At 35.0% G+C, this 25,218-nt stretch overlaps 5 protein-coding genes across 7 annotated transcripts; 1 reads left to right on the top strand and 4 right to left on the bottom strand.

Moving 5' to 3' along the window:
- Positions 1 to 26: 26 nt before the first annotated feature.
- Positions 27 to 5,998, bottom strand: LOC143469794 (uncharacterized). The gene is made up of 13 exons (XM_076967620.1): positions 5,904 to 5,998; positions 4,494 to 4,549; positions 3,223 to 3,339; positions 2,960 to 3,112; positions 2,606 to 2,769; positions 2,264 to 2,309; positions 2,113 to 2,193; positions 1,960 to 2,004; positions 1,525 to 1,842; positions 1,305 to 1,427; positions 1,057 to 1,237; positions 863 to 985; positions 27 to 247 (listed from the first exon to the last, which is right to left on the bottom strand). Exons 3-13 carry the CDS (start codon positions 3,331 to 3,333, stop codon positions 183 to 185), a joined length of 1,410 nt encoding a protein of 469 aa, XP_076823735.1. The 5' UTR covers positions 3,334 to 3,339; positions 4,494 to 4,549; positions 5,904 to 5,998; the 3' UTR covers positions 27 to 182.
- A 998-nt stretch (positions 5,999 to 6,996) lies between these two features.
- Positions 6,997 to 9,996, bottom strand: LOC143469805 (uncharacterized). Of its 2 annotated transcripts, none has more exons than XM_076967629.1 (7): positions 9,712 to 9,996; positions 9,211 to 9,334; positions 9,099 to 9,120; positions 8,220 to 8,339; positions 7,627 to 7,734; positions 7,393 to 7,535; positions 6,997 to 7,295 (listed from the first exon to the last, which is right to left on the bottom strand). In XM_076967629.1, exons 1-7 carry the CDS (start codon positions 9,888 to 9,890, stop codon positions 7,041 to 7,043), a joined length of 951 nt encoding a protein of 316 aa, XP_076823744.1. In that variant the 5' UTR covers positions 9,891 to 9,996; the 3' UTR covers positions 6,997 to 7,040. The 2 variants fall into 2 exon arrangements, with proteins under 2 accessions (XP_076823744.1, XP_076823751.1); XM_076967636.1 differs by having other exon boundaries at positions 8,220 to 8,297; positions 9,712 to 9,995.
- A 932-nt stretch (positions 9,997 to 10,928) lies between these two features.
- Positions 10,929 to 17,032, top strand: LOC143459406 (uncharacterized). Its single transcript, XM_076956555.1, has 8 exons — positions 10,929 to 11,208; positions 11,845 to 11,968; positions 12,043 to 12,064; positions 12,285 to 12,362; positions 12,773 to 12,880; positions 12,972 to 13,114; positions 13,212 to 13,372; positions 16,525 to 17,032. The coding sequence occupies exons 1-8, from the start codon at positions 11,030 to 11,032 to the stop codon at positions 16,616 to 16,618; spliced, it is 909 nt and encodes a 302-aa protein (XP_076812670.1). The 5' UTR covers positions 10,929 to 11,029; the 3' UTR covers positions 16,619 to 17,032.
- A 1,679-nt stretch (positions 17,033 to 18,711) lies between these two features.
- On the bottom strand, positions 18,712 to 21,392 carry LOC143468958 (putative E3 ubiquitin-protein ligase MARCHF10). Of its 2 annotated transcripts, none has more exons than XM_076966451.1 (7): positions 21,250 to 21,392; positions 21,060 to 21,176; positions 20,377 to 20,482; positions 19,779 to 19,922; positions 19,572 to 19,663; positions 19,128 to 19,302; positions 18,712 to 19,036 (listed from the first exon to the last, which is right to left on the bottom strand). In XM_076966451.1, the coding sequence occupies exons 2-7, from the start codon at positions 21,165 to 21,167 to the stop codon at positions 18,951 to 18,953; spliced, it is 711 nt and encodes a 236-aa protein (XP_076822566.1). In that variant the 5' UTR covers positions 21,168 to 21,176; positions 21,250 to 21,392; the 3' UTR covers positions 18,712 to 18,950. The 2 variants fall into 2 exon arrangements, with proteins under 2 accessions (XP_076822566.1, XP_076822574.1); XM_076966459.1 differs by having other exon boundaries at positions 19,209 to 19,302.
- Positions 21,317 to 23,558, bottom strand: LOC143468948 (uncharacterized). The gene has a single exon (XM_076966439.1). It carries the CDS (start codon positions 23,438 to 23,440, stop codon positions 22,097 to 22,099), a length of 1,344 nt encoding a protein of 447 aa, XP_076822554.1. The 5' UTR covers positions 23,441 to 23,558; the 3' UTR covers positions 21,317 to 22,096.
- Between the last annotated feature and the right edge of the window lie 1,660 nt (positions 23,559 to 25,218).

The following is a 25,218-nucleotide window of genomic DNA, read 5'->3' as shown; positions in this document are numbered from 1 at the left end:
GTTGCTTTTGCTGCTGAAATTCCAAGTTCATGCAAAGTACTTTATTTGAGCAAGGTGAGAATGAGCACAGTGAGAATACAAAAAACGGCAGTGTCAAAGATAACATAAACAGAAAAATAACTTGATTTGTCTCAAAATAAATAAAGTATGGGTCCATTTCATGCAATCGAAGAAAGGTAGCCTTAATAACGCCATGGCACTCTTCGTGGTACTCCTGATACTCTTAGTGGTACTCGTGATACTGCATCTAAGTAAAATTAGAAGTATTCCATCAGACATGATAGGTAAAAGGATATCATTAATATCGTGGTACTCCTGATACTCTTAGTGTAACTCATACTCATGATACTGCATCTAAGTAAAATTAGAAGTATTCCATCAAACATGATAGGTAAAAGGATATCAAATCTTGCCATCCTTTCCAATTAATATTTTCTTAAATGTAATCAATGTTTTAGAGAGTTGCTTGACTCAACTACTAATTTCCCTTTACTCGGGTGCACCTCATTATTTTTTAAATACTTTAGATGGAACTTATTCATCAGTTATTATAGTTAACTTGTTGCTGCATATTAATCTTTACTAAATAACTTTATTAAACTATGGGCTTAAACCACAGTGACCAGTAATCTATCCAAAGTTTTTACACCATTACCTTTTGATCATATTCACCTACTACTTTTAAAATTAAAGAATATTTCGTAACTTTCATGTTAAAGTAAATTACTTAAGTACCTATGCTCAGTACTTGCAACCTGGCTGGGTACTTGTACTCAAATGTTTTAACTTAAGGATGTGCACTCAAGCATTAAAAGTAGTACTTGTGTACAGCTATGATGTTTTAAATGCAATTGTGCCGAACCTCTAGCATTTCTCGAACTGGTTCTTGGTTGAACTGTATCGTGCATTTCAGCAGTTGAAGCTGGCGGCTGGTTCATTTGCCGCCCAGTCACTCCTTGCTCTCCATTTTCAATTACCCTAGCAACTGTAAATGATAAGATAACCTTTATTACCAAAAGAAACTGTTAACGCTTGCTTGTAACAATGTGATTTTACCCAAACTGGCTCGAGCCTCAATCAATGTATTTCTTGAGGTTTTAATAGCAACAGGCATCTCTTCCATAAGTGAGCAAATTGTGTTATCAATCGCCAGAGCATATGTTACAGCATTCGTAGTTTTTCTGCAAAGCGGACATGTCTGTTCTGTTTGCCCCTTCATCCATTCCTGTATGCAAAACTACAAACAGAAGAAATTGAGTGTAAACCCACCAATCAGTAAAATACGACAGTTATCCCATTCTCACTTCACAGAATGTGTGGCAGCAATTTAATGTGACAGCTTTTATGAACAAATCATTACAAATTGGGCACTGCAATTCCCTCTCCATCACATCAAAGATTTTATTTGCTGTTGCAGCAGCTGCTTCCTGAATGTAGGTTGAAAACATTCGACAGTGTTACAGTATTTAACGTGTAAAGCTTTAGAAATGACATGATTTGAACTGAAAAGTGTTTTAAAATTACCTTCTTAATTTCTGTTTGCTGTTCTTCGACTTTCTTTTGCTCATTTTCCTGTTTTTCCTTCAACATTTTTATTTGTGTTTCTTGTGCTTTTAGCTGGTCTTCTTCCGATTTTAACACCGCTAATGCATCTTCTTTTTCTTTAGTATGCTGTTCGATAATTACTTTCATTTTTTCTTCCACAGCACTCTCCTTTTTCTCTAATTCTTTGTCCAGTTCATTCCGAAACTGTTCCTTTAATTCTTGCTCTTTCTCCTTGAGATAGTTCACAAGTTCAATATCTTTTTCCTTCAAGTTTTCTTCCAATTGCTCCAGTTCTTCCTGCAACCAACGTAACAAGCATGTTGATGAAACATTTTCCTATAAGACTATGGGGCATGAGATGTGCAGTGTGTTTTACCATGGTTGATTTTTTTCTTACTTTTTCATCAATCGTACCTTTAATGAAATGATTATCTTGTTTAAATCGTCTTCTTTTTCATGCTGTACAAAGATTACAAAAAAGAAGTAAGACTAATACCTAGTTGGTTAATTACATTCACTGGAAATTTTACATATTATTAGTAGTTTTATCTGTATTTGCCAACATACATGGAAAGCACTTTTTTCCAATAACTTTCCTTCATATTCTTGTTTCATCTTCTTTAATCGTTCAACCATTTCTCCTTTTTCCTGTTATTAGCATTAACACCATATAATGGGTGTACAATATAAAGAAATTGCCCAACACTATGCTATATACCTTTTCTAGTTCTGTTTTTTTGTTTTCCATTGTCTTTTCTAACAACCTGCAATTGACAAAAACAAAACTTTGCAGGCAGGTTTTATAGGAGTCGTTAAAATATGAAACCAATGCCAATACAGAAAACTTGCCCACTAGTTCCTAAACATTTTTCACAAGTATCCATGTCGTACTTCTTAAGCTATGCATCTGGTATTTGCACATTTCTAAAATTAATATCTTGGAAACTATTATTATATTGATATGTAATATATGTATAGAATGCACTATTTAAAGACTTCAGTGGTGACTTGGATTACTTCCGGGGCTAAGGATTAGTCTTTCTAATTAAAGAATGCTTACTTCAAACAACTATGAGAACTGCTATCACATGCATTCAATCGTTTGCATGGTAGTTCATCATTGTTGTTAACGTCAAGTTTCCTTTTTAAATTTTCTCTGTAATGATTGCTTTCATACACTTTCTTTGGTGGAGTGCGATTTAAAAGTTGTTCTGTGGTCAACATCTACATAATAATTAAAATCATAGTTCAGCACAATAAAGCATGTCCAATTGTCCATACTAGTACAGTATGCTAAGTGCACCATTATCTGACTTTAACATTTATAGTTATTATGTCTTCTTTATATCTATAAGTCTTTTATTGGATTGACGTTTTGAGCAAAAATAATTACTGCAACTTGAAAACTGCTTACCTTTACTCTAAATATGAACACATCTGACGTTTTTAGAGATTGCATTATTGTTTCATCAATAGGTTTACCGATTTCAATAATGTCACCAATTTTAACTTTACACGGCTGGCATGGTGATATCTTTGCTCCGTTTAAAATCACTCCATTCATGGACTTGAAACCAACATACTATTAGGTATCACTTTTCTTTTTTTTGAGATAAATGCAAATAATATCTTACACCGTTAGCAAATTTGCCACTGTAGTATCAGTAAACTTTCTACCTTTAAGTCAGTCATTGCAATTGTTGTATCATCCTCTTGCTGAAATTTGACATGATTACGAGAGACAAATACAGATAGAAGTCTCACATCACTAGATATTGATCTTCCCATGATGACCTTTAAGCAAATAAATAACAAAGAGAAACATTATTGTTTGAATATTGATAAGACTGCCGTACAAATATTAAAAAATTACTAGTATTTATACATGGTAATGAATAGTCATACAGTACAATATAAATATAATATATAGCCTGTGTGAATAAAATACAATTGGATGCATTAAAATTTACGCCTCTTGTAAAGTTTTGCCACAAAATTTTAAAATTTAGTTAAGAGAGCAGTAAAAATGTTTCCAAAAGCCTACCATTTTATAGTAATCTACCATTGCATAGTAATTTAATTTTACAAAAACCCTTAAAAATGAAACAACACAGCTCTAATTATCACTACAGTGCTTCCTCGATTATCCGTCCCTCAATTAACCGGCCGCTCTATTTTGCTACAGCATTTTAAAATTAGATGGTTTTTTAACTAGCCGTTGGACGAATTGTTTCCGAGAAATTTGTGTTGTCGTACAACGCAACAGTGATGTATTGCAACAGTCAAGCATGCAAGTTCTTGCTAAAATTTTAACTTCTATCAGTTTTTATACTACAGGCCTACCATAAATGTGTTGTGTTTTTGTTTCGTTTTGACCTAAATGTAACAATTCAATTATCCATTTTTTTTGCTAATCCAGTTTCTGAAAACAATGTCCCAACTAGACCGGATAATCGAGCAAGCACAGTACATCCATTCAGATGTTACGATGTACGAAACAAACCTAGGAGGTGGAATCACTTACAACAATTTACTACTTGTGCTTATCTATGTATGTGTACAATCAAAATCCATTTTTGAAATACTCATTACTGGCAAACCTGGTCTCCACACAGGGCAAATTTTAGTCTTGCCAGTATGCATTAAACCAGGGGCCGGGAACCTTTTTGGCTGAGAGAGCCATGAAAGCTACATATTTTTAATTGTATTTCCGTTGAAGCCATATCATATTTTTGAACACTTAATGCAACTAACGTGTGCATTTTTAAGCAAAACAAACAATTTTAGACAACATTAAATGTCTGAATTTGCCAGAACTGGATTGTTTTGGTTGATTGTTACGTTATGGAAAATTACAAAAAAAGTTTTATTCGTAACTATCGTGCTAAGAAATGCCAGCTTAGATTTATCTGCGAGCCATAGGTTTCCGACCTCTGCATTAAACCAACCTTTTCACCACATTTGAGCTCAATCCACTCATCAGTTTCTGTAGTATTTTCTCTCTCTAAAATTAGTGTCATTATGTCTTTGTTGCAGTCTTTTACTAAGTGTTGTGGTAGGTAAAGCAAAAACAAAATTCAAAATAATTTACTTCGACATGATTCTGTAAATTGGACAATAAAACTAAAAGGATAATGAAATATGGTAAAACAACAATTTAAAAACACATACCTATAAATAGCGGTAGATACGCTTGAGAAATAAGTAGTCAACGTATACTATAAATTACATTCGCACTGAGGTTTGTTTAAATAATATGTAAGTTTATGGATCAACTATCAGGCTTGCATTTGTGGTACCGCTACCTACAATGTTGTAATGTAAGAAGGGAGAACAAACGCAAAGTCTATGCATCTTATTACGGATCTTGTATGATGTCCTGACCCTTTATTAGTGTATATATTCAACCGTGTGTAGTTTTTTGGAAGGTGTAAGTCAGTCACAACTCTTTGGATATTATCAAGTGGCAGGCGAGTCCAATCATTAAAACGCTTTGCACAAGACATTCATTTTTTCATCTTCAATGTGGGGTAAGAAAAAATTGTATTGACGCAGGTGGTCGCAAACATATTAGTGGTTATTGAAAATAATTTACACAAATTGGATGAACAAATGTGGCAAGTCCTCGAGGGCAAAAACGTACATTGAGCACCAATAAGAGAATGTAAAAAAGTTATTAGCGTCAACACGGCCTCCAGACCCAAAGATGTAAAGGCATTAACATAGCAAGCATTGGTCACTATAAAAAATGTTTAAATCCGTCAAAGCCGTTAAGGTTTACGATTAAGCAAAGCTAGCTTCATCAATTTAGCCGTAATGATTGGCTGATCTTCGATTAAAATCGTTGGAAATTGATCCTGCCCACAGATAACCAAAGCCTATAGATTAATCTGTAGGCTTAGCTTTGTACCAAACTGTTAGCTACATAAGAAATGCACTGAGAAAAAATTGGATAGGTGCCCACTAGCCGTTGCACACTAGAGTTAGCGCTTGAGCACACCTGAGATCTCGTCCAATCCTGCCAAGAAATAAAGACTGAGACTGGTATAGCCTACAGCCAGAGTGGAATCGGCAAAATCCGTATGCTGAAGATTTACGTCAGCAGTCAAAATAGTTTACGCCAACAAGAATATTACATCAAAATAGTTTATTAAAAAAATCTCTCTATTTAAAAATATGTATGTACATCAAAAATTTACATATACGAAAACTCGCCAGCGTAAAAACTGTATTTGTTTTTCCGCCATAGACCTAGATCTTCGGCGGAAAGGCCCAAGATTCCATTCTGGGCACATAGGCCTATAACCTACAGGTAAGTTTGATTTGTTTGTACGGAGAAATTCGACGTAGAGCGTTACCAATTGCGTAAACGGCAAGCTGATTATTGAAGTATCGAAAACCGACAAACAGCAGTCGGTGAAATAGAAGCTGCCTATTAGTGCCTTTGCTTTTTACCAATTAACATGAAACAAGGGAAGTTCCCCAAATTAGTGCAAGTTTAATAGCTCTATTATAGTTACTATGGTTACTTATAGATAATATAATATTTACATGAAAAACTGCATACAAACAATTAAAAAATATAACATAATAACAACATTAAAAACCCATATGAAGCGTAGCAGCCACAATCAAAGATTATAAATCAATACGATGTACTTATATTATATCTATGTCAATAGTCCACACACGATGTCTAAATGTAGCAGACTAAAACATAATATATTAAAAGTAAAGTATATTACAAGTACTATTAGAAGTCAACCTTCACTACGCTCTACTCTAGCTATTAACATTGCAATTACAGTAACAATCTCCAAGAGTTATTCATATTAAATTGAAAACCAAAGAAATTAAGGATGCAAGCTTGTGTATGAGGTCTACTTTATAGGCAACATTATATCGTAGAAGATTGAAGAAAGGCCGTCAAGCTAAAAAACAAAAGCATAACTGAGCCCTATATCAACGCCGATATGTTAAAAAATGTACTTGTTCCACATAATCTACACTTTCCTGTTTAGCGCGGTTTACACTTTCCAGTTTAGCGCGGTTTAACATTTCAAACAATATTTCTGTTTACAACCTTTATTTCTCAGCAAAACGGTTCTTCACACTCATTCACCGCACTCAACATTAAAAAAGCAAACAAAAAAGTCTGCATTGTAAGAGATAAGCGAAACCAAAGGGCGAAAAGACCGATTGTCATTAAAAAGTGTCAAGTGATCAACATCTTAATTCAAGCATTTTAACGTCCGAAAGGTCAATTAAGTGACAATAAATGGTTAAAATCTTTATTTGTTTAGGAAATTTCCGCAAAATTGAACATGTAATTTATCTGTAATTGCATTGTTGAAAAAATCACACGCAACCAAAAATGTAGGCCTAATGTATAATCTTGGCCCTAGATTATGGCTTAGGCTTATATATTGTATCATTTTCAAACATAACAGGCCAAATATTTATGTTTTATTCGATGTCGTCCAGCAAGAAACTGACTATATAGTGCACACAACACATTTGATTTCCCTTCCGAGAACAAAAGGCTCGCATTGTAATGAAGGACATTGGGTTTCTACTAGGTAAAGGAGTTCACCACCCTGGTCACCTCCCGAACCTGGGACAACTTGGGGGCGATCGTCTACGCACAAGTATTCGGTTGAATGTTTGTGTCCATGAGCGGAGGCCATAATATAGCCGGTATATTCCTTTGTCCAGGTCTCCGGACAGCTATCGCGGCCAGGAATCATTAACTGTATAGGAAGAAACCGAAGTTTATTTATTTTGTGGGAAGTAGTTAATAACCAAAAACGTCTTGTTTGCATTTTTTGATGCTGTTGCAATCTTTACCTGGTTAACTCTTCCATAACCGATGCAAATCGCACACGGTACGTCATGATTTCTGAAGTTTCTTTCTTCAATTAACGAGAGATCAAAGAGGCCGTCTGCCCAAGCACCATCGCGATATTCCACACCATAAATGTACGAAGAACCTTGAAAATAACTGCATAAGTTGCGCTTATAGGCCTAGATGTAAAAACGATCCAAGTGAAGACAAGTTAGATTGATTTTTGAATAACTTACCTTGATTTCCATTGACGTACGTTCCCTCTCTGTAAGTGATGTTGTGATCCAGACATAACAGCTGGCTTCCTCCTCCATAGTGAGTGTAATGTGTTCCGGCAGCAACACCTGACATTAGCAGAAAACATAAAGAAATATCATATCAATGATTAACGCTCTCCCATAACACTTCCTTACACTTGGGTTGTGTCTGTGATAGTGGACATGACGTTGCTGTCACATTTGGATAACTGTTTAATGGGCTTCAATTGTTAACAACGGATATCGACTGCACAATGTTTGTTATTCGGTGGCCGGTCAATTATACCTACGGACGACGATCCAAGATGAGTAAACCCAGGACAATTCATGGGTTAATTGTCGTCCTGGTTTGAATAGACCTGGCTGGACGCGTGCAATTCATTAATTATATAGTTGCTGAACGCCATTTACTACTTTCTGATCGCTGCAGTATATTTTGCACGCCTTTATTAGGTTTAGATATAGACAAATGGACGTTTAACCTCTAACTGTTATAGTTTATAGTATTCTGTTGCATATAGGCCAATGTGAACTATATATGAAGCCTAAAAAGTAATAAGGTTTCAACTTACCTTCGTAGACGAGCTTTGTTTGTGTGTTATCTGGGCAATTTCTTCGGCCCCATCTCACGTAAGTGACTCCTCCCAAGCCTGATGAAGTTTTGAAAGGGAAATAACGCAAAATATTCTCTGCTATAATGTTAAGGGGTATGAACTCTTAGCAAGCTTACGGTGAAATAATGCATAAGCTACATATTGTGTGTAGGCCTAATGTATATACTATGGAAGGTGATTTAAAACAATCCGTTAATTATACAGTAAACCTTGCATAAAACGGTAAGCCAAGACGAGCAATATTCATCTGTTATATGCAAAATTATACAGTTCTGTATATACGAAATTAATCCAATTAACGCACACTGTGCAAGCAGCATAGGCTCTTATATGTGTTACATCTCGCACCGCTGAGTTAATTTGAAGTCCTATTCCAGTACAAAACTACATGCTGTATTTTACTCTCCATCTTTGTCAACAAAATATTACATAAGCAAACAATTTTACATCGATTTACGTCTAAAAATGTAAAATCTTCAATGGATAATCTTCCTTAAAAATTAAATCAAATTTGAAAACTAATGCAGGTATTAAATAATGGACCTGTCATATTCGAGGTATTTTACATATTTTGTCTCAAACTGACTGGAGTTATCCATGATATGTAATAACGAATCCAATGTAGGAAAAGTAAAATGCATTACAAAGAATATAGAAAATCATCCGGACCAGAATTTTCAACGGATATATGTGATTATATTTGTCATATACGCATCCATTACATCCGGGGTCTATTGTATTTCCTAAAAGTTAATGTTTTGCTTAATCCGTTCAGTATATTTCATTGCAGTTTATTTTAGCCAAACTTAAAGCAACTCTCGGAAAAGATTTACTTACCAGAGGGTGTCAATGGTTCTTTCTGTAAATATAGACAGTAAAGTATAATACGGCAAAGTGTATAAGAAATAAAGGTAACGAGTTGAAAAACAAAATGTGAACAGCCGCTTACGTCACTGTTTCTTTTCACAATATCATGCAGGATTTCGTCTTGTGATATTTCTAGTATATTCCGTTTTTCACGTTCAGTGTCGACACTAAGCACGCTTTTCACGTATTCCAGTTGTTTTTCTAAGCTGTTTGGCAAAAAAAATTTTATGAGTTTGATCTATGTGTAAAAGCTTTCGTCACCCATGAAACAGAGACGGTGCCCCTTTTTCAGACAATTCTTAAAACCATAATATAGTCCAACTGTAATATCACTGAGGTAGTTGATGTAAATAAATCTATATATTAATTACTAAAATGTAGTTAATATTACTAATATAGCTTATGCAACTTTTAAAATTAAAAATTAGCAAGAATGACGCAACTATGATTAGCTTAACATTGACTAAAGCATCTACATTTCCGTATATTCGTACATTCCGTACATTAATAGTCCGCTTTTCTACCAAAAATATTTACAGCATTGCCAAAGGCATCTGGCTCAGCAATAGCGGGAGCATCTCACCTTTCCACTCGATAATTATTTGCTTCTGAACCGAAGTAATAAGAACTGACGCATAAAACAGCGGCTAAACCACAAAGCAAAACTGTTTTCATGGTGTAAATAGTACAGTTTCGGCGAGGTGATGGAGTTTTCCATAAATAATGATTGTAATCCCTTTCGTTCAAATCTTCAATCTTCATTTCCAATTAGGATATAGCAAAAACAATCAAAGTAAACTTTTCCTAAAAAGTTTGAAGTATAGTTAGTTATACTGCCAAACACCACCTTAACTTACGGCACAACAGCAAAAGATTAATATTGAGGTATGTGTTACGAGGCTAAACAAAGATGCTGGAAGCATGACCTTTTTCAGAATTATGGCAAGAATTGATGTCTACGAGAGTAGGCTATGTCACGTTTTTGGGAACCACCAAAAACGTCTTGCTAAACACAGATTACAAAAAAAAACAGGCAACACATTTATCAGGCAGTTCTTTTTACGCCGAAGGCAATCACATATTTAAATCAGCAAATAATTCCAACCTGCCAAAACACTTAAGAATTTAAATCGTTACAGGTAGGCAAAAAACTCTTATTTCGTATTCTTGTTAATATTTTTATTGTTTTTAAGTTTTGTTACATAGCCTGTCATGTAGTTAAATAGCCTAGTTGATATGGTATGTGGCTATATGTGTAACCCACTTCTATATCTTCCCATACCGAGCAAAGGCTTAGCTGAGTGTGGCTATATCATTCCTTAAGTTTAAACGCCCAAATTTTGCTTGTTTCTAATTGCAAGAGCTGAGTTTCTTTCCATACCACATTCTATACGCTTGTGGTCAATTGAAAGCGTAATTTTGTTCTTTCGGTGCATTCTTTTAAAGAATATGTAGGCTACGGCACGCACCTTTTCTGCCCATGACACATTCAAGTTGGACAGAAGAATACTGGAAAGAGTTGTTCTCTTTTTAGCTGCATGGTGAAAATTGTACTATGCTGGTTTAAGAGTGTAATTGCCTTCGGCGTGAAAAGAACCGCCTGATAATTTTGTTGCCTGTGTTTATAAAACGGTTTATAAACACATATAAACAGTCGCCAATAAAGCTGCGGAAAAGTTTTTGGTGGTTTCCAAAAACGTGACATACTCTTGTACATAGTTTTGAAAAAAGTTGGACTACCATCTTTGTTAGCCTCGTTACTTTGCCCGATTCATCAGTATCTTCTGTTGGTGCGCGGTAAGTTGAGGTGCGGTGCTTGACAATATAATTAACTACGTATATACTCCAAACTCTCTAGAAAAAAGTATATTGGTATTCTTATTGCTATATATTAAACGGAAATGAAAATAGAAGAACTGAACGAAAAGGATTACAATCATTATTTCTGGAAAACTCCATCACCCCGTCGAAAAGGCAATATCTGCACCATGAAAACAGTCTTGCTTTGTGGTTTAGCTGCTGTTTTATGCGTCAGTTCTTATTACTTCGGTTCAGAAGCAAATAATTATCGAGTAGGAAGGTGAGATGCTCCCGCTACCAATTGCTGAGCCAGATACCAGAGTCGTAACCATGTCATCAACTCTAGTGGCAAGTCAAGTCAAGTCTTTTGGAAAAAGTGACTCGGGTTAAGTCCGGTCATTTGGCAAAAAAGACTCTAGTCAAGACAAATCATTTATTAAATTATGTAAAACTAAGCTAGTTGGAAAGCAAAAATATCATTTCTGTAAACAAGAAAAGTTTATAATTTTTACAAATTTTCTTCATTTTGCTGGACTCAACTAGACTTGAATCGAACTCAAGTTAGCCTAGAAATAAAAAATCGTAGAATGGAAATTGAATCAAAGTCAAGTCTTTGCAAAACGTAATTCGCGTACGATTCTAGTCGAGTCACTGACTCGATTCGTTACGACTCTGCTAGATACTTAGGGCGATATTACAGTATAACAGGCTACATAACTTAAACTTTAGTTAAATTAACTAAATATTAGTATTTAGTATATGCATTAGCTACATCAGCTATACCTTACTACTAGTTAGCATATATTGGAGTATTAAGAATGTTCAGAAAAAACTAAAAGATCGTTTTCCCCATTGCTATGTTGATAAAAACTTTTGCATAGAGACCAAACTCAACGGACTCTTTTTTGCCAAACAGCTTGGAAAAACAACTGGAATACGTGAAAAGCGTGCTTAGCGTCGAAACTGAACGTGAAAAACGGAATATACTAGAAACATCACATAAAGAAGTTCTGCATGATATTGTGAAAAGAAGTAATGACGTAAGAGGCTGTCCACCTTCTGTTTTTCAACGCGTATCCTATTATTTTATACACATTGCTAATTATATTTACAGAAAGAACCATTAACACCCTCTGGTAAGTAAATCTTTTCCGAGAGTTGCATTAAGTTTAGTTAAAATAAACTATGCAATGAAATATTATGAATGGATTATTTAAAATCGCTTTTCGTACATTGCACACAAAAAGTAGCCTATACAGTTGTAGGACTACATCATAAGCTTACTTAGATCGAGGTCATGTGCCTTAACATTAGCAGAGAATATATTTCGTTATTTACCTTTCAAAACTTCATCAGGCTTGGGAGGAGTCACTTACGTGAGATGGGGCCGAAGAAATTGCCCAGGCAACACACAAACAAACCTCGTCTACGAAGGTAAGTCGATCGTTTATTATAGGCTACATACAGTAACCCTATCTTTATATGGAAAGGAATACTAAACTACTGTAACGGTTGACGTTTTAAAGTCCTCTCTTATTCTAATAAAGCCCATCTCTTATTCTACAGTAAAAAAGGTGTGCATAATAGCCTATAATGCAGAGATCAGAGCTCAGTAATTGTTGAATAATACGCATTGTGCAGCCAATACCCATAATTAACGATTAAAACTAATTAAGCAGTTATTAAAATCTGAAAGTAATTTTTTCACTACACTTGCAGCAAAAGTAACGTGCACACGATTAGAACCCTATAGTGTTTACAAAATGTTTGGATATGGAAACCCGTAAAAAGAAACAGCTTTACTCATTGATATGATATTTTTTTTTGTTTTCTACTAATGTCAGGTGTTGCTGCCGGATCACATTACAGTCACTATGGAGGAGGCACTCAGCTGTTATGTCTGGATCACAACATCACTTACAGAGAGGGAACGTACGTCAATGGAAATCAAGGTAACTTATTAAAATACCAATCTAACTTGCCTTCACTTGAATCGTATTTTCATTTAGGTCTATAAGCCCAACTTATGCAGTTATTTTCAAGGTTCTTCGTACATTTATGGTGTGGAATATCGCGATGGTGCTTGGGCAGATGGTCTCTTTGATCTCTCGTTAATTGAAGAAGGAAACTTCAGAAATCACGACGTGCCGTGTGCGGTTTGCATCGGTTATGGAAGAGTTAACCAGGTAAAGATTGCAACAGCATCAAAAAATGCAAACAAGACGTTTTTGGTTATTAACTATTTCCCACAAAAGAAATAAACCTGGGTTTCTTCCTATACAGTTGATGATTCCTGGCCGCGATAGCTGTCCGGCGATCTGGACAAAGGAATATACCGGCTATATTATGGCCTCCGCTCATGGACACAAACATTCAACCGAATACTTGTGCGTAGACGATCGCCCTCAAGTTGTCCCAGGTTCGGGAGGTGACCAGGGTGGTGTGGCGTTTGGATATCATCAAATTATAATTGACACTTTTAAAAGGCGGTTTTTGCATTCTCTCTGGCTGGAATTAAGCAAATGTTAAAACAGACGTATTTATCGTGTTAATCTCTTATTCAAACAAGAAATTCAGAACCGACATATTTAACGCAGATTGAAGTGTTTCAAATAGCATTGTTTTCACGGCGTAAAGTTTGAGTGTACTTGAAAACGTTCAGATAACGTACAATGCGACACGTGGTTTATGGTAGCAAGGTATTGTTCTAGTATCTTTAATCACAAGCGTAGTTTCAAACCAATATGTGATATAGTAAGTGTGTCAAGTGGTTTTCTGTACTGGTGTAAAATCGATTTGAATTCTTTGTGATGAAAAGCTTAGAATAACATGGACACATGTACACGTGTGATAGCAGTTAATTTGGCACTCGCTCATTGGTCAATATTTTAGTATATAAAACAAGTGTTGGATTTAAATCGCTCTCTTGGAAATTCTCTCTTCTCTGAGTTATTTCCCTTGTTCTGTAAAATTGAAGTTATTACTGAATTATTAAGAAAGTGGGATCATGGTGTAAATATTGCTAATTCGATACAACTGATTCGGACAATATAACAACTAAATTTTATGAAGTTGGTGTTGATTTAAGAAGCAAATGAGACAGTAAAACGCAACGGAGTCAAAGACAATCATAGGAGTCAGACAATAAAACTGAAAGACTGGGTTTGGCTTAGGCCATCCCAAAACCATTACACCCCCAATCCCATAAATGGTAACCCCGTCTTTCTTCTGCAAACGAAGAAGAACACATGCACTTCTGAAAGATTCGATTTATGAAAGGTGAAAATTGGAGTCAGATTAGGATCGAGAGACAAATTGCTTTCAACGGCCTGTTAGCGAGCAAATTGCGGCAGACATTTCAAAAATTCTCGAAGTAACCAGTTGAAAGAAATCTCGCTAACGAACAATGACTATCATGCTACTGGCCTTATGGATTACGATGATGACGACGCTAGCCAACACTAGCCAAATCCAGCAACCAACACCGACCAGCGTCAAGCATCGCTCAAAAGAAAAATGGAAGAAACATCATCAAGAAGAACGAAGTTATCAATCTGTTGTGGACACTTCTACATTTGATTCTGCACCCGATTAATTTTTAGCCGGTAAAGTACATTACTCATTTCTGAATAAATCGTAGCATGTTATTGGTGTTATTAGATATTAGCTAGCGCACATATATCATGATTATTAATAACAAAAATATTAAATACGTTTCTTACTCTGATTTTACCTCATAAATTTATGTCCCCAAGGACAACGCGCATATAAATTCATACTGTAGTTATATCTTATATTTGTTCTGCGTAAACCGCGCATCATAATCATAATCGAGAAATTTCAATTTGAATTAAAAGTTAATGTATTCCTTATCCCCATGTCGACTTCTATCTATACTTATTTTTCCATATCATGTTTTGTGGTAGATGATTTTTTATTTTATTTTATTTGCATGGACACAGGCTAACTAAGCCAAATACTTATCAACGGTCACTTTCACCCCATTGTCTACCTACAAAGCATTCTCTTAATCTTTTCTTACGCTAAACACTTTTAGCTACGTTTTATATTAACCCACCTTTATTGCTTCATAAATGACTTACATAAGTACAAGCGTTAACAAAAACGCCGTACGATTATTTTGCCTGTTTGTCATAATATACCAGGTTGCAAACTGCTAGCCTGTATAAGTCAGAATCTGTTGATTTGTGACTATATCCCGTAATAACCTCGATTCACAAATGGGTACCGCATAAACTTGCATCAACAAATGCAAGGAGATAACGAGTTGGGGCGAATCGCGATATTAAGCATATTACTCAGACTGATCGAACTTTTATTTTCTTCTCCTGCATTATGCAAACCCTCTTAACCCTTACCCACCCTTATACTTACATTATCTTGCTATGAAAATTCGGTAAACCAAACGCGTTGTCCGATATCATTTGTGTCAAAATATTGAAATGCATTTAGTTATAATGGCAATCATTTTATTCAAACTGTTTGTGTTAGGTTTTGTGTGAAATTACAATTAGGATACTTGTATGTAACTTTGGTTTATGGTAAAAAGTATATAACAAAAACATCTCAAAATATTTAAAAACCCTTCTATATAACATAGCATTAGTGAAGAATGTTTACTGCTATTTTTTCTTTTGCATATTCCATCTGTGTACGTTCGTTGACCGCATCACAATTCTGACTGGAGAGAAAACAAATTCTGCATTCACATTGCAAGCTGACAACAAACAACAAGAAATCTTGCAACCTGCCAACGCCGACAATTCCTACCTCGAAGCTTTTATGGGTTGGGGGATTTATGTGGCGTTTGGATATCATCAAATTATAATTGACACTTTTAAAAGGCGGTTTTTGCATTCTCTCTGGCTGGAATTAAGCAAATGTTAAAACAGACGTATTTATCGTGTTAATCTCTTATTCAAACAAGAAATTCAGAACCGACATATTTAACGCAGATTGAAGTGTTTCAAATAGCATTGTTTTCACGGCGTAAAGTTTGAGTGTACTTGAAAACGTTCAGATAACGTACAATGCGACACGTGGTTTATGGTAGCAAGGTATTGTTCTAGTATCTTTAATCACAAGCGTAGTTTCAAACCAATATGTGATATAGTAAGTGTGTCAAGTGGTTTTCTGTACTGGTGTAAAATCGATTTGAATTCTTTGTGATGAAAAGCTTAGAATAACATGGACACATGTACACGTGTGATAGCAGTTAATTTGGCACTCGCTCATTGGTCAATATTTTAGTATATAAAACAAGTGTTGGATTTAAATCGCTCTCTTGGAAATTCTCTCTTCTCTGAGTTATTTCCCTTGTTCTGTAAAATTGAAGTTATTACTGAATTATTAAGAAAGTGGGATCATGGTGTAAATATTGCTAATTCGATACAACTGATTCGGACAATATAACAACTAAATTTTATGAAGTTGGTGTTGATTTAAGAAGCAAATGAGACAGTAAAACGCAACGGAGTCAAAGACAATCATAGGAGTCAGACAATAAAACTGAAAGACTGGGTTTGGCTTAGGCCATCCCAAAACCATTACCACACCATAAATCCCATAGTGGTGTATTGCTCTACCTCGCGGAAACCCAATGTCCTTCATTGCAGTGCGAGCCTTTTGTTCTCGGAAGGGAAATCAAATGTGTTGTGTGCACTATATAGTCAGTTTCTTGCTGGACGACATCGAATAAAAAATAAATATTTGGCCTATATTACGTCTAAGAATGATAGATTGGTACGTTTGATGAGAATACTTTTTAAATAATAATGCTGTAGCATATAGCCTATACTCTATACAGTCTATTATAGCATATAGCCAAAATGTCGGAGAAAATAGGCTACTTTCATTTATTTTGTGAAATTGTCACGCTTTTGGCTGTTACGCTAAGTGTGACGTTTTGATTTTTACAAATCAATCACGTGTTCAATTCTGCGGAAATTTCCACAGGTAAAGATTTGAACATTTTTCACATTGTTTTTCGCATTCAACATTGTTTTTTACTTACACTTTTCGACTTCTTAGTAGAATCGTTTGAAATGTTGGAATATAATTATATGTCGCAACATTACTTGAAATTCGGTATATGTATATTTGTATAGGCCTCTGTAGGGGGTAGACAATACCATATGTATAGCCTACATTCTATGTGTGCTTGTTGTAATAATTAGCCTACGGTACAGGTCTAGTCCTTAATAACGGCCTATCGTGTAATTAATAAACTCGTTCGAGTAGGTTTTTTACTTGTTAACTAACAACAAACAAAGAAAACATTTTTCCGTCAACTGGGGTGAATGAAGAGGATACTATCGTTCTTCTAGTTCCTAGGAAAATCCTTTGAACGGTTGGTCGAATCACAATTCTTTAATCATGTCACGCTTGGAGATTTTCGGTGGAGCACCTGTTAATATTCTACAACAAATGACGACGTGTTTTTGTCATTTAGAGTGATCAATAAGGTACCGTTGTAAGGCAATTTTGGTTTAGTTGAGAAAATAGAATGAGGTAAGCATCAGGTTCGATATCTTGCAGAATAATTTGAAATTTCAGTCGATATCGTGTCACGCTTGGTGCGGCTACATAAGTTAGATCGCGTACCTTTTCAATCAACCTTTCAATCATTTGATTTTTCATCATCAACTATAGCGCCATGAAAAAAGAAGTATCGCCGATTCTTAATTGAGAGTAGCCTACGCGTCGCACGGAAAAAGAGTTACTAGCTAACCTTTAGTGACGCACAATTGGAACCACCTGTCTAACCGCTCATCACGTCAGGAATTAAAATCTTTGGGTTAGGGGGGAAGACTTGAAAAGAAAGGGTTAGTCTAGATATCGGAGTTCATTATTCTTCGTCTATATTAATCTTAATACCGATTTTAATCCCTCAGTCACACAGTGAGAGTATAGATGGTAACACTCAGAAGGTTAACTTATAAGTTATAACTAGGGCGATTATTTTTTGACCTAAAAATTGAACAATTTGACAAATTTTGACATTAAAAAACTTTTTTTGGACAAATTTTGACGTATGAAGAACTCAAGTAGTTAAATTACGCATTATTGTACAAAAAGTTAAAATTTATTGTAGTAAAGAAGGGCAAATATCTGAACACAGACCTAGCCTATTCTGAAAAGGGAAATGAGCTAATTACAAATCACTGCCAAAAAAACTGCAAATAAGACAAAACAAGAACTGTTCAATACATTTGTCTAAACTAAAGATACATGAAATATCTAAAGCAAAACCGAAGCAAGAGCTGATTCATGATAAGTAGACAATGGGCCATTTACAACAGTATAAAGTAGGCTACAAGGTGTACAATGTAAAATGACAAGTTCACCTACAGTGCAACCTCTATGACACCACGACAACGCAGTTTGTAAACAATTTTTGATCTAACGCTGTAAATTTGACAAATTTTTGACTTTTTTTGACATGTCAAAAAATAATCGCCCTGGTTATAACTAATAAACGAACACAGGCTTTTGCAAGCTTGAGCTGACTCCATTATATTTTGGTAGGGGCAAAAGTTTGTTTTACTTAATTTCCTTTGTAGTATGTATACTGAGGTTAACACGGTTCAGCTATAACAAGTACTGTATCATCAACTCAAACTACGCATGGTTTTACTCTCAAATAAGCTACGAGGTATTTATATACATTTTGTTTAGAAAAGAAATTTAAATTATTCGTTAAAACTTTGGGCGGGATTTTAATCGGAGAGCGACTATTTCACCAAAAATACTACCCGCTGCGCCACCAAGCCAACAAATTTTATTGAAAAGCGTTCGTCACAGTGTAGCAAAACAATTATTTCAAAACGAGATTGGCGTTCTTGGACAGTGATCAAACGAAGCGTGAATAATGCAATACAATGGAACACAGGTCATAGGCCAGCACTTAAATATTAATAAGGTGATCTCACATGGATTTAACCGTAAACATTTATCACATATGAATAGAAAAAGAAGGTTTAGCAGTGTTTTGTATTGTCTTCAATTTCGTCTCAAACGCGCTTTTTCGCTCTCACGTTTCAAGCTTTCCCTGGTGACGTAATTCGCGTCGTCGTCATCGCTGCTTTCTACAAAAAAAGAAAACTTGGCATCTGACATTCATATACTTTGGGTATACTATATTTCAATTAAACTCATTGGACAAAACAAAGTACATACCATATGTTATTCGATGAACTAGACGTCTTGTGACCGATGGAACTGTATTTGTTGATGATTGACTAACACAAGGAATGTTACCTGTACTTAAGTCGTCTACCTCCCTTTTCCAATTGTTAACCAGAAGCATGAGGTATATTCCAGACTTAACTAAGTTCCTTAAATCTTCTTGCATCTATGGAAAGAAAATCAATACCTAGTAGTAGTAGGCTATTACACATAACTTCATCTACGTCCGGCATTCTGTTTTGCTTATATGCCTACGTCTCGATTCTGAAAGTAATGAATTAGTAAAACACTTGGCCAGAAAACAGCCATTTTCTTAAAAGTAAATTTTCTGGTGAGGTTGGTTTATAAGCCAATGCAAAGTTGTATAAAGTAATGTCAATTTAACATTCATGATATACGATTAAAAAAAATATGTATTATTCACATCTATATTACCTTCGATATAATATCAGGTGTCACATTTGTATTGCCAAGTAATTCTATATTGTACGGCTGTTTGCATAATTCACATATACTAACATCGGCACCTGCAAAGGTACAAGTTAAGTTTAGGCTATTTTAAACAAAAAGACACAATTAACTTAAACTAATCATATTGTCCATTTTCAATTAATGTTCTTCACAGTGAAGTGGAGATTCCACCTTTCGCTTTCTTTGTTTGCCTCCATTGTTTAAGACATTGCATGTGAACATATTTCAGAGATCCTGAACAAGCACACGGTTGCACTTGTTGATTTTCAAGTGAATCATCCATTGATTGGCATATACGACACATCGTTTCGTTTTCTGGCAAAAAAGGTTTTGTGTGATGCGTAGGAAAAAAATAGGAGAAACCATGAAAAATAGAATAAAAAGATAAATATAAAGCAATTGTAAAAGACTTTTTTCAATATGGGCACTCACAATACAAACAATGGGCCAATTAAAAGTAAACAATGATGAGTTAGATTCTTTTGTTGACAAGGCATACATGAGCCTGGACCTATTGTTTGCAAAAATTAATGAAACACAGGGTAATAAACAACATACAAAAGAACCAAAACAATTAGACTACACCACTGTTGACCCATTTTGTTAGGCCTGATAATTTCACAGTCAGCTTTCACGAATAAACATCAAAGTATTTACAAAAAAATGGATTAAAGATTACTTATCAGAAGGTTTTTGTCATAGTCATATTTGTTCAAAAGTAGCCAACTCTTACAAGACAAGGATTGCTGCTTAAACTTAAAATATTTACCTTGATGACAACTGGTTGTATTTAAATCCGATGATACTGAAAATGCTGATTTATGGTAAACTGCACTATGTCGGTCTCTCATTATGCTCTTCATTTCTTTACAAGCCTGCAAAAGATAAAATATTTATCAGTATTTTTGATTTTTTGAATTGAAATGCATTAAAAATTTGGACTTCATACATTGGCAAATATCACAAATACATTACTAAATTTCATGGATGTTTACACCAGTGGTTCTGAGAGCTGCTTAAATGGCAGCCCTAAAATGTCTTTTATGCAGCCTCTAAAGTCTAAATTGTTGACACTTGAATTTAATCTGATAATTTCAAAGCATACAAGTATTTTTAGAAAAACAGACACCAAAATAGTAAAAGCTAGGAAATTCACCTTAAAACTAGTACGATTGTACTATATTGTTCATTTTTATTGACCAGAGAAAGTGTTGTTGGACTAGATAAGAATTTTTGAGCTGCCCTTGTAACAATCTTTCATTGCATGTGTTATGTAATGTTTTATTTCGTGCTGGTGATATAGTACATTAGCAGCAAATGACCTTAAGTTGATGAAGTCTAGGTTTTACATCTGGCCTGGCTAATAATAATAATGAATAAACAGTTGGTAATCACTGATTTACACAGAGAATACACAGATCTTTGTTAAAATTACAGTAAAACAACATAAACCTTTTCTTTTTCTGATACAGCTTGTTGGGACTTGAGTTTTGTTATATGGTTTATGTTTCTTTCCTTTCGGATAGACGATTTGTGATTACTACTTCTTGAGAAATTCATGCTGTCTTGCTGCAATGACATAGTATTTTAAAGTTTATAGATTTTGCGAAAATTTCAGTTGAGGATTTGTTTTGTAACTCACCTAGCAATGTTGATGATACAAAGGATAAAATACCTTCAACAACAGACAAGAAAAGCAACTCATATCCCTATCAGTTAAACAAATAATTTACATCAAAAATATAGCTGTTAGGTACAACACACAAAAACGATATGCCTAACTTTATCATTCACATGATAACTATGTTTTGCTTCGTTATTAAGAATACTGAGATTGATTAAAATTTCAATAGCAAGATAAGGCTGGAGAGAGTGAGTGCAAAGAATATACCTGCTGACTAAAATTTAACAAAAATGTAATTGCTGGTAGAAAGTAAAACTATATCATGCAATGTCATGTCCAAATATGCCAACAAAATGTTTGATGTAGCATTGAATATTTTAGTACAAAATATACAGATTAGAAACCTATACCTATCCAGAAACATTTGAAGACAGAAGAAACACAGATACTGCTTATAAGTAAAAGATATTAACGATCACAACAAAAGCTATAAAAACCATCAATACAATCAAATTATCTTTTACAATTTCAATTTAAGCTATTACAATCAACAAAACTATTCTCCTAAATTAATTATTATTGATTAAGTTCCATGTACCACTACACAGTAACCATTTACACCATGATACAAATCTCACCCAAACTGTGACAACATGATGTTTCGAAAATTTGGTGCTTTAAAGTATCAACACAATTCTACGATTAAAATAGCTGGCACAAAGCTTTCTCATGATTTTGCAACTGTGATTGGACATATAATACAACTGTATAGTGCTAAGATAAAGTTGCATCTAGGTAGTCTGCAATTAAAACAGATCTAGTGATACTGATGAAAAAATGCAACCAGTTGGTTTGCTTCAGCATACTAAACTCTGTAGCCATAGTATTCAACGTATTTCATTTGTTGGGCTTCTTGTATAGATGCCATGAGCTTTTGCACTTTTCGAGCACGCCTCATTTCACGAATGGATTGTTTCTTAAGCTGTTTTTCTTCTTCTTTTGCTTTTCGAGCCATTCTATTTTTATTTTGCAGCCACTGACGAAAAGCTTTATTGCAATCTTTTCTTTCCCGCATGAACCAGCCTTCATCAATCTCAATTTGCTGCTGTTGAATCATAACCTTTTCCTTTTTAGCTTGGATGCGCTTTTGCTTCAACCATGATTGGTAAGCTTCTTCTGCTTCTTCTGGAAACTTCTCAGTTTCCATTTCCTTCTTCAAATGTTCTTCTTTGTCTTGCTTCTTTTGCTTTCTTATGGACTCATTTTTTCTTTCCAGCCAACTTTTCCATGCATCCTCTGCCTCCTCACGATTGAGTTGCTTTTCAGCTTGTATTCTTCTCTCTTCCTCCTTAGTACGTGCAGCTCGAGCAGCAGCCTGCTTGTTTAGCAACACTTTCATCTCTGGTGAATAGCAAAAGGTTTTTGCAACAGATGGTTTTGCTGGAGGAAGACTGTAAGATGGCTGACTATGTCTAGCAGGAGCTGATTTTGGCCTTTGTTTAGGGGATTGAAATGACCTTCTTTCACTTTCATATGAAAGCCCATTTTGTTGGGGATTACTCCAAGCACTAGTGGGTAACATTCCGTTTAATTCTCCCGCCTCCACCAGTTCAAATTTACCACCCCTTTCGACTAAGACCTTTTCATCCTTATGGAGCACCTGGCCATTAATTTCAACAGAATCAGTGGATTGTAATTTCAAGTCATTCATATCCTTAGAGATGTCACCCATTTTGGTCTCAGTTTCCGATGATGATGAGGAAAAGTCATTTGGTGGAGCTTCAAAATCAACCAATTTTTGCTTGAAAAGAACTTTTCGTTCACGCTCTTCTTCATCAGCAGGTTCACTGGCCAACTCTTCGTTAGCTTTTGCAAGACGAGTCAGTACATCATATTCATCTCCTTCCACTGCATCATTTAAAGATGTATTGTGCTGAAGTAGAAATCTTTCGTCAGGTGTCAAACCATCATCTTCATCGTCATCTTCTTCATCAGTATCACTGTCATCTTTCAAAACAGTATTCGGCTCCTGCTGGTGACCTGTATCTTCTATTTGTTCAATAGGCTCTGCAACAGCCGTAGATTCGGCAGCGTTTTTTGCGTTCATCTCAGATTTTGCGGTATCTTCCTTCATTACTTGTTCTTCTGAATCTTTAATAAGCCAGTCTAAGTCCTTCTCCCAATCTTGTGAAGTTTCTACAGCAGCCATAGCAACTTATATTTTGAAATTCGACAAATCAATAAGCAATTGCAAGTCGGTTAGGCCTAGCCTACAACTAATCGAAGCAATTTACCAAAGCATTATCCAGTATGTCTTATGTTTTTGTGTAGCGTCTCTTTGTGGCGCATAGCAACTGCTGCGCAAAACATGGAAATCAAAAACATTAACTTAAAAATGAGGACAAGAAATAAATCGAAGAAATAGAGCAATTACGACAAGATATCATAAAACATTTACCAAATCTATAAGCTAAAGAATTTAACAACTTTGAATCTTTAAAGTAGGTTTGCTAATGGCAAATATAACGGCTAATACATACACATAGAATTGCAATTGTACACACTATTATTATTTTTATTAATTACGCAAAACAACAGAGTAATAGCATAAAGGAAGACAGAAAAATAAAAAAGGAAAGAACGCACACCTATTCTTGAAGTTTTGTTCCAACGACAACCAATTAATATTGTGCTTAAAGAGTTGCTATTGTTACAAAACTAGTCAAAAACCGAATAATGAAATCCTCAACTAATTTCAAGATTTCGAAATGTTTTCTTTTGTTCGTCAAAACAGAGTTGTAAGTTGAGCCTGGCTTTTCGGGTCGGGCTCGGGCTCAACCTGAACCACCGTTCAGGCTTAAGTTTGAAAAAAATTGGGCCAGACTCAGGCCCGAATTTATACTCACACTCTACCACAGCCTCAACAGTTTTGTGTAGTAATTTCACTTTCTTTACACGAATATGCATGCGCGTTTAGTGCTAAAAACCTCACCCAGAGCACGCGCAGCTTAGAAAAAGATGACAGTCAAAGAATGGCATCAAAACATAACTTTGATTCATTTAGTAAAATTAACTTTCTGGTCTAATTCTGGCTTCAAATAAATTTCCAGGCTCGGGTTAACAATAAGGCACGTTTCCCATTCCGTGTTAAAAGGGATAAATATTACTCTAGAGAAGACATTGGTTGATTTTAGACGCACTTAACTTTTTCCAAAACTCGCCATAAACCGATTTCAATAAATAATAAGTTTGTGTGGCTTTGCAACTTTTCGTGAAAACCGTCGAACTCCTAAAGTTCCTATTTCAAGCGCAACTTTAAAATAGTTTATTTTCTTTATAAAAAGTATGTAAAACGTATAGCTAACACTACAACCATGCAAGTTTAGCCCAAACACTGACTCAATTCATAAAAAGCTCTCTCTCCCAATGTCCATTCGAACTACAATAGCCTAAATGCATTCAAACTACATAATAGGTGAAATGTTATACAATCAACTAAATAATGTAATAAGATAATTTTTGTGCTATTTATGTGTAGAGTTCTTAACGGGGTTTGACGTTAAGTTGTAGGTGAGGGGGGTTGAACATTTTATCGCTTTTTGATGTGTGATTTCTGAGGTCAAATATATAGGCTACTGGAGATATTAACTAGTCAATAAGTTATATAGGCCTAGTTAATCTTAAAAGTTAAAACAAGCTTGTTTTAGGGTCGCTTGCAGATGCAGGATATCGGCTACCCAATCGATTCCATCAACTACAAACGTTTTTTACCATCATGTCTCGATATAATGTTGTAACAGACAAGATTTTCGTTAACTTAAATCTCGACCAGTGAAAACATACGTCGCAATACGTCGATAAATAGTTTCCTACAGAATACCGTTAATTACCAATTTGGCCATTTAAAGAATTGAATAATTTACATTGTAAAGACGTGGTGAGTATCTGTTTATCTGGCTGATACAGTTCTCACATATTTCACACATA

The sequence above is a fragment of the Clavelina lepadiformis genome, chromosome 1 (genome assembly GCF_947623445.1).
Source record: "Clavelina lepadiformis chromosome 1, kaClaLepa1.1, whole genome shotgun sequence".
NCBI lineage: Eukaryota > Metazoa > Chordata > Ascidiacea > Aplousobranchia > Clavelinidae > Clavelina > Clavelina lepadiformis.
Note: the sequence above shows the minus strand (reverse complement) of the source record. Positions and strands in the feature narration are given on the sequence as shown.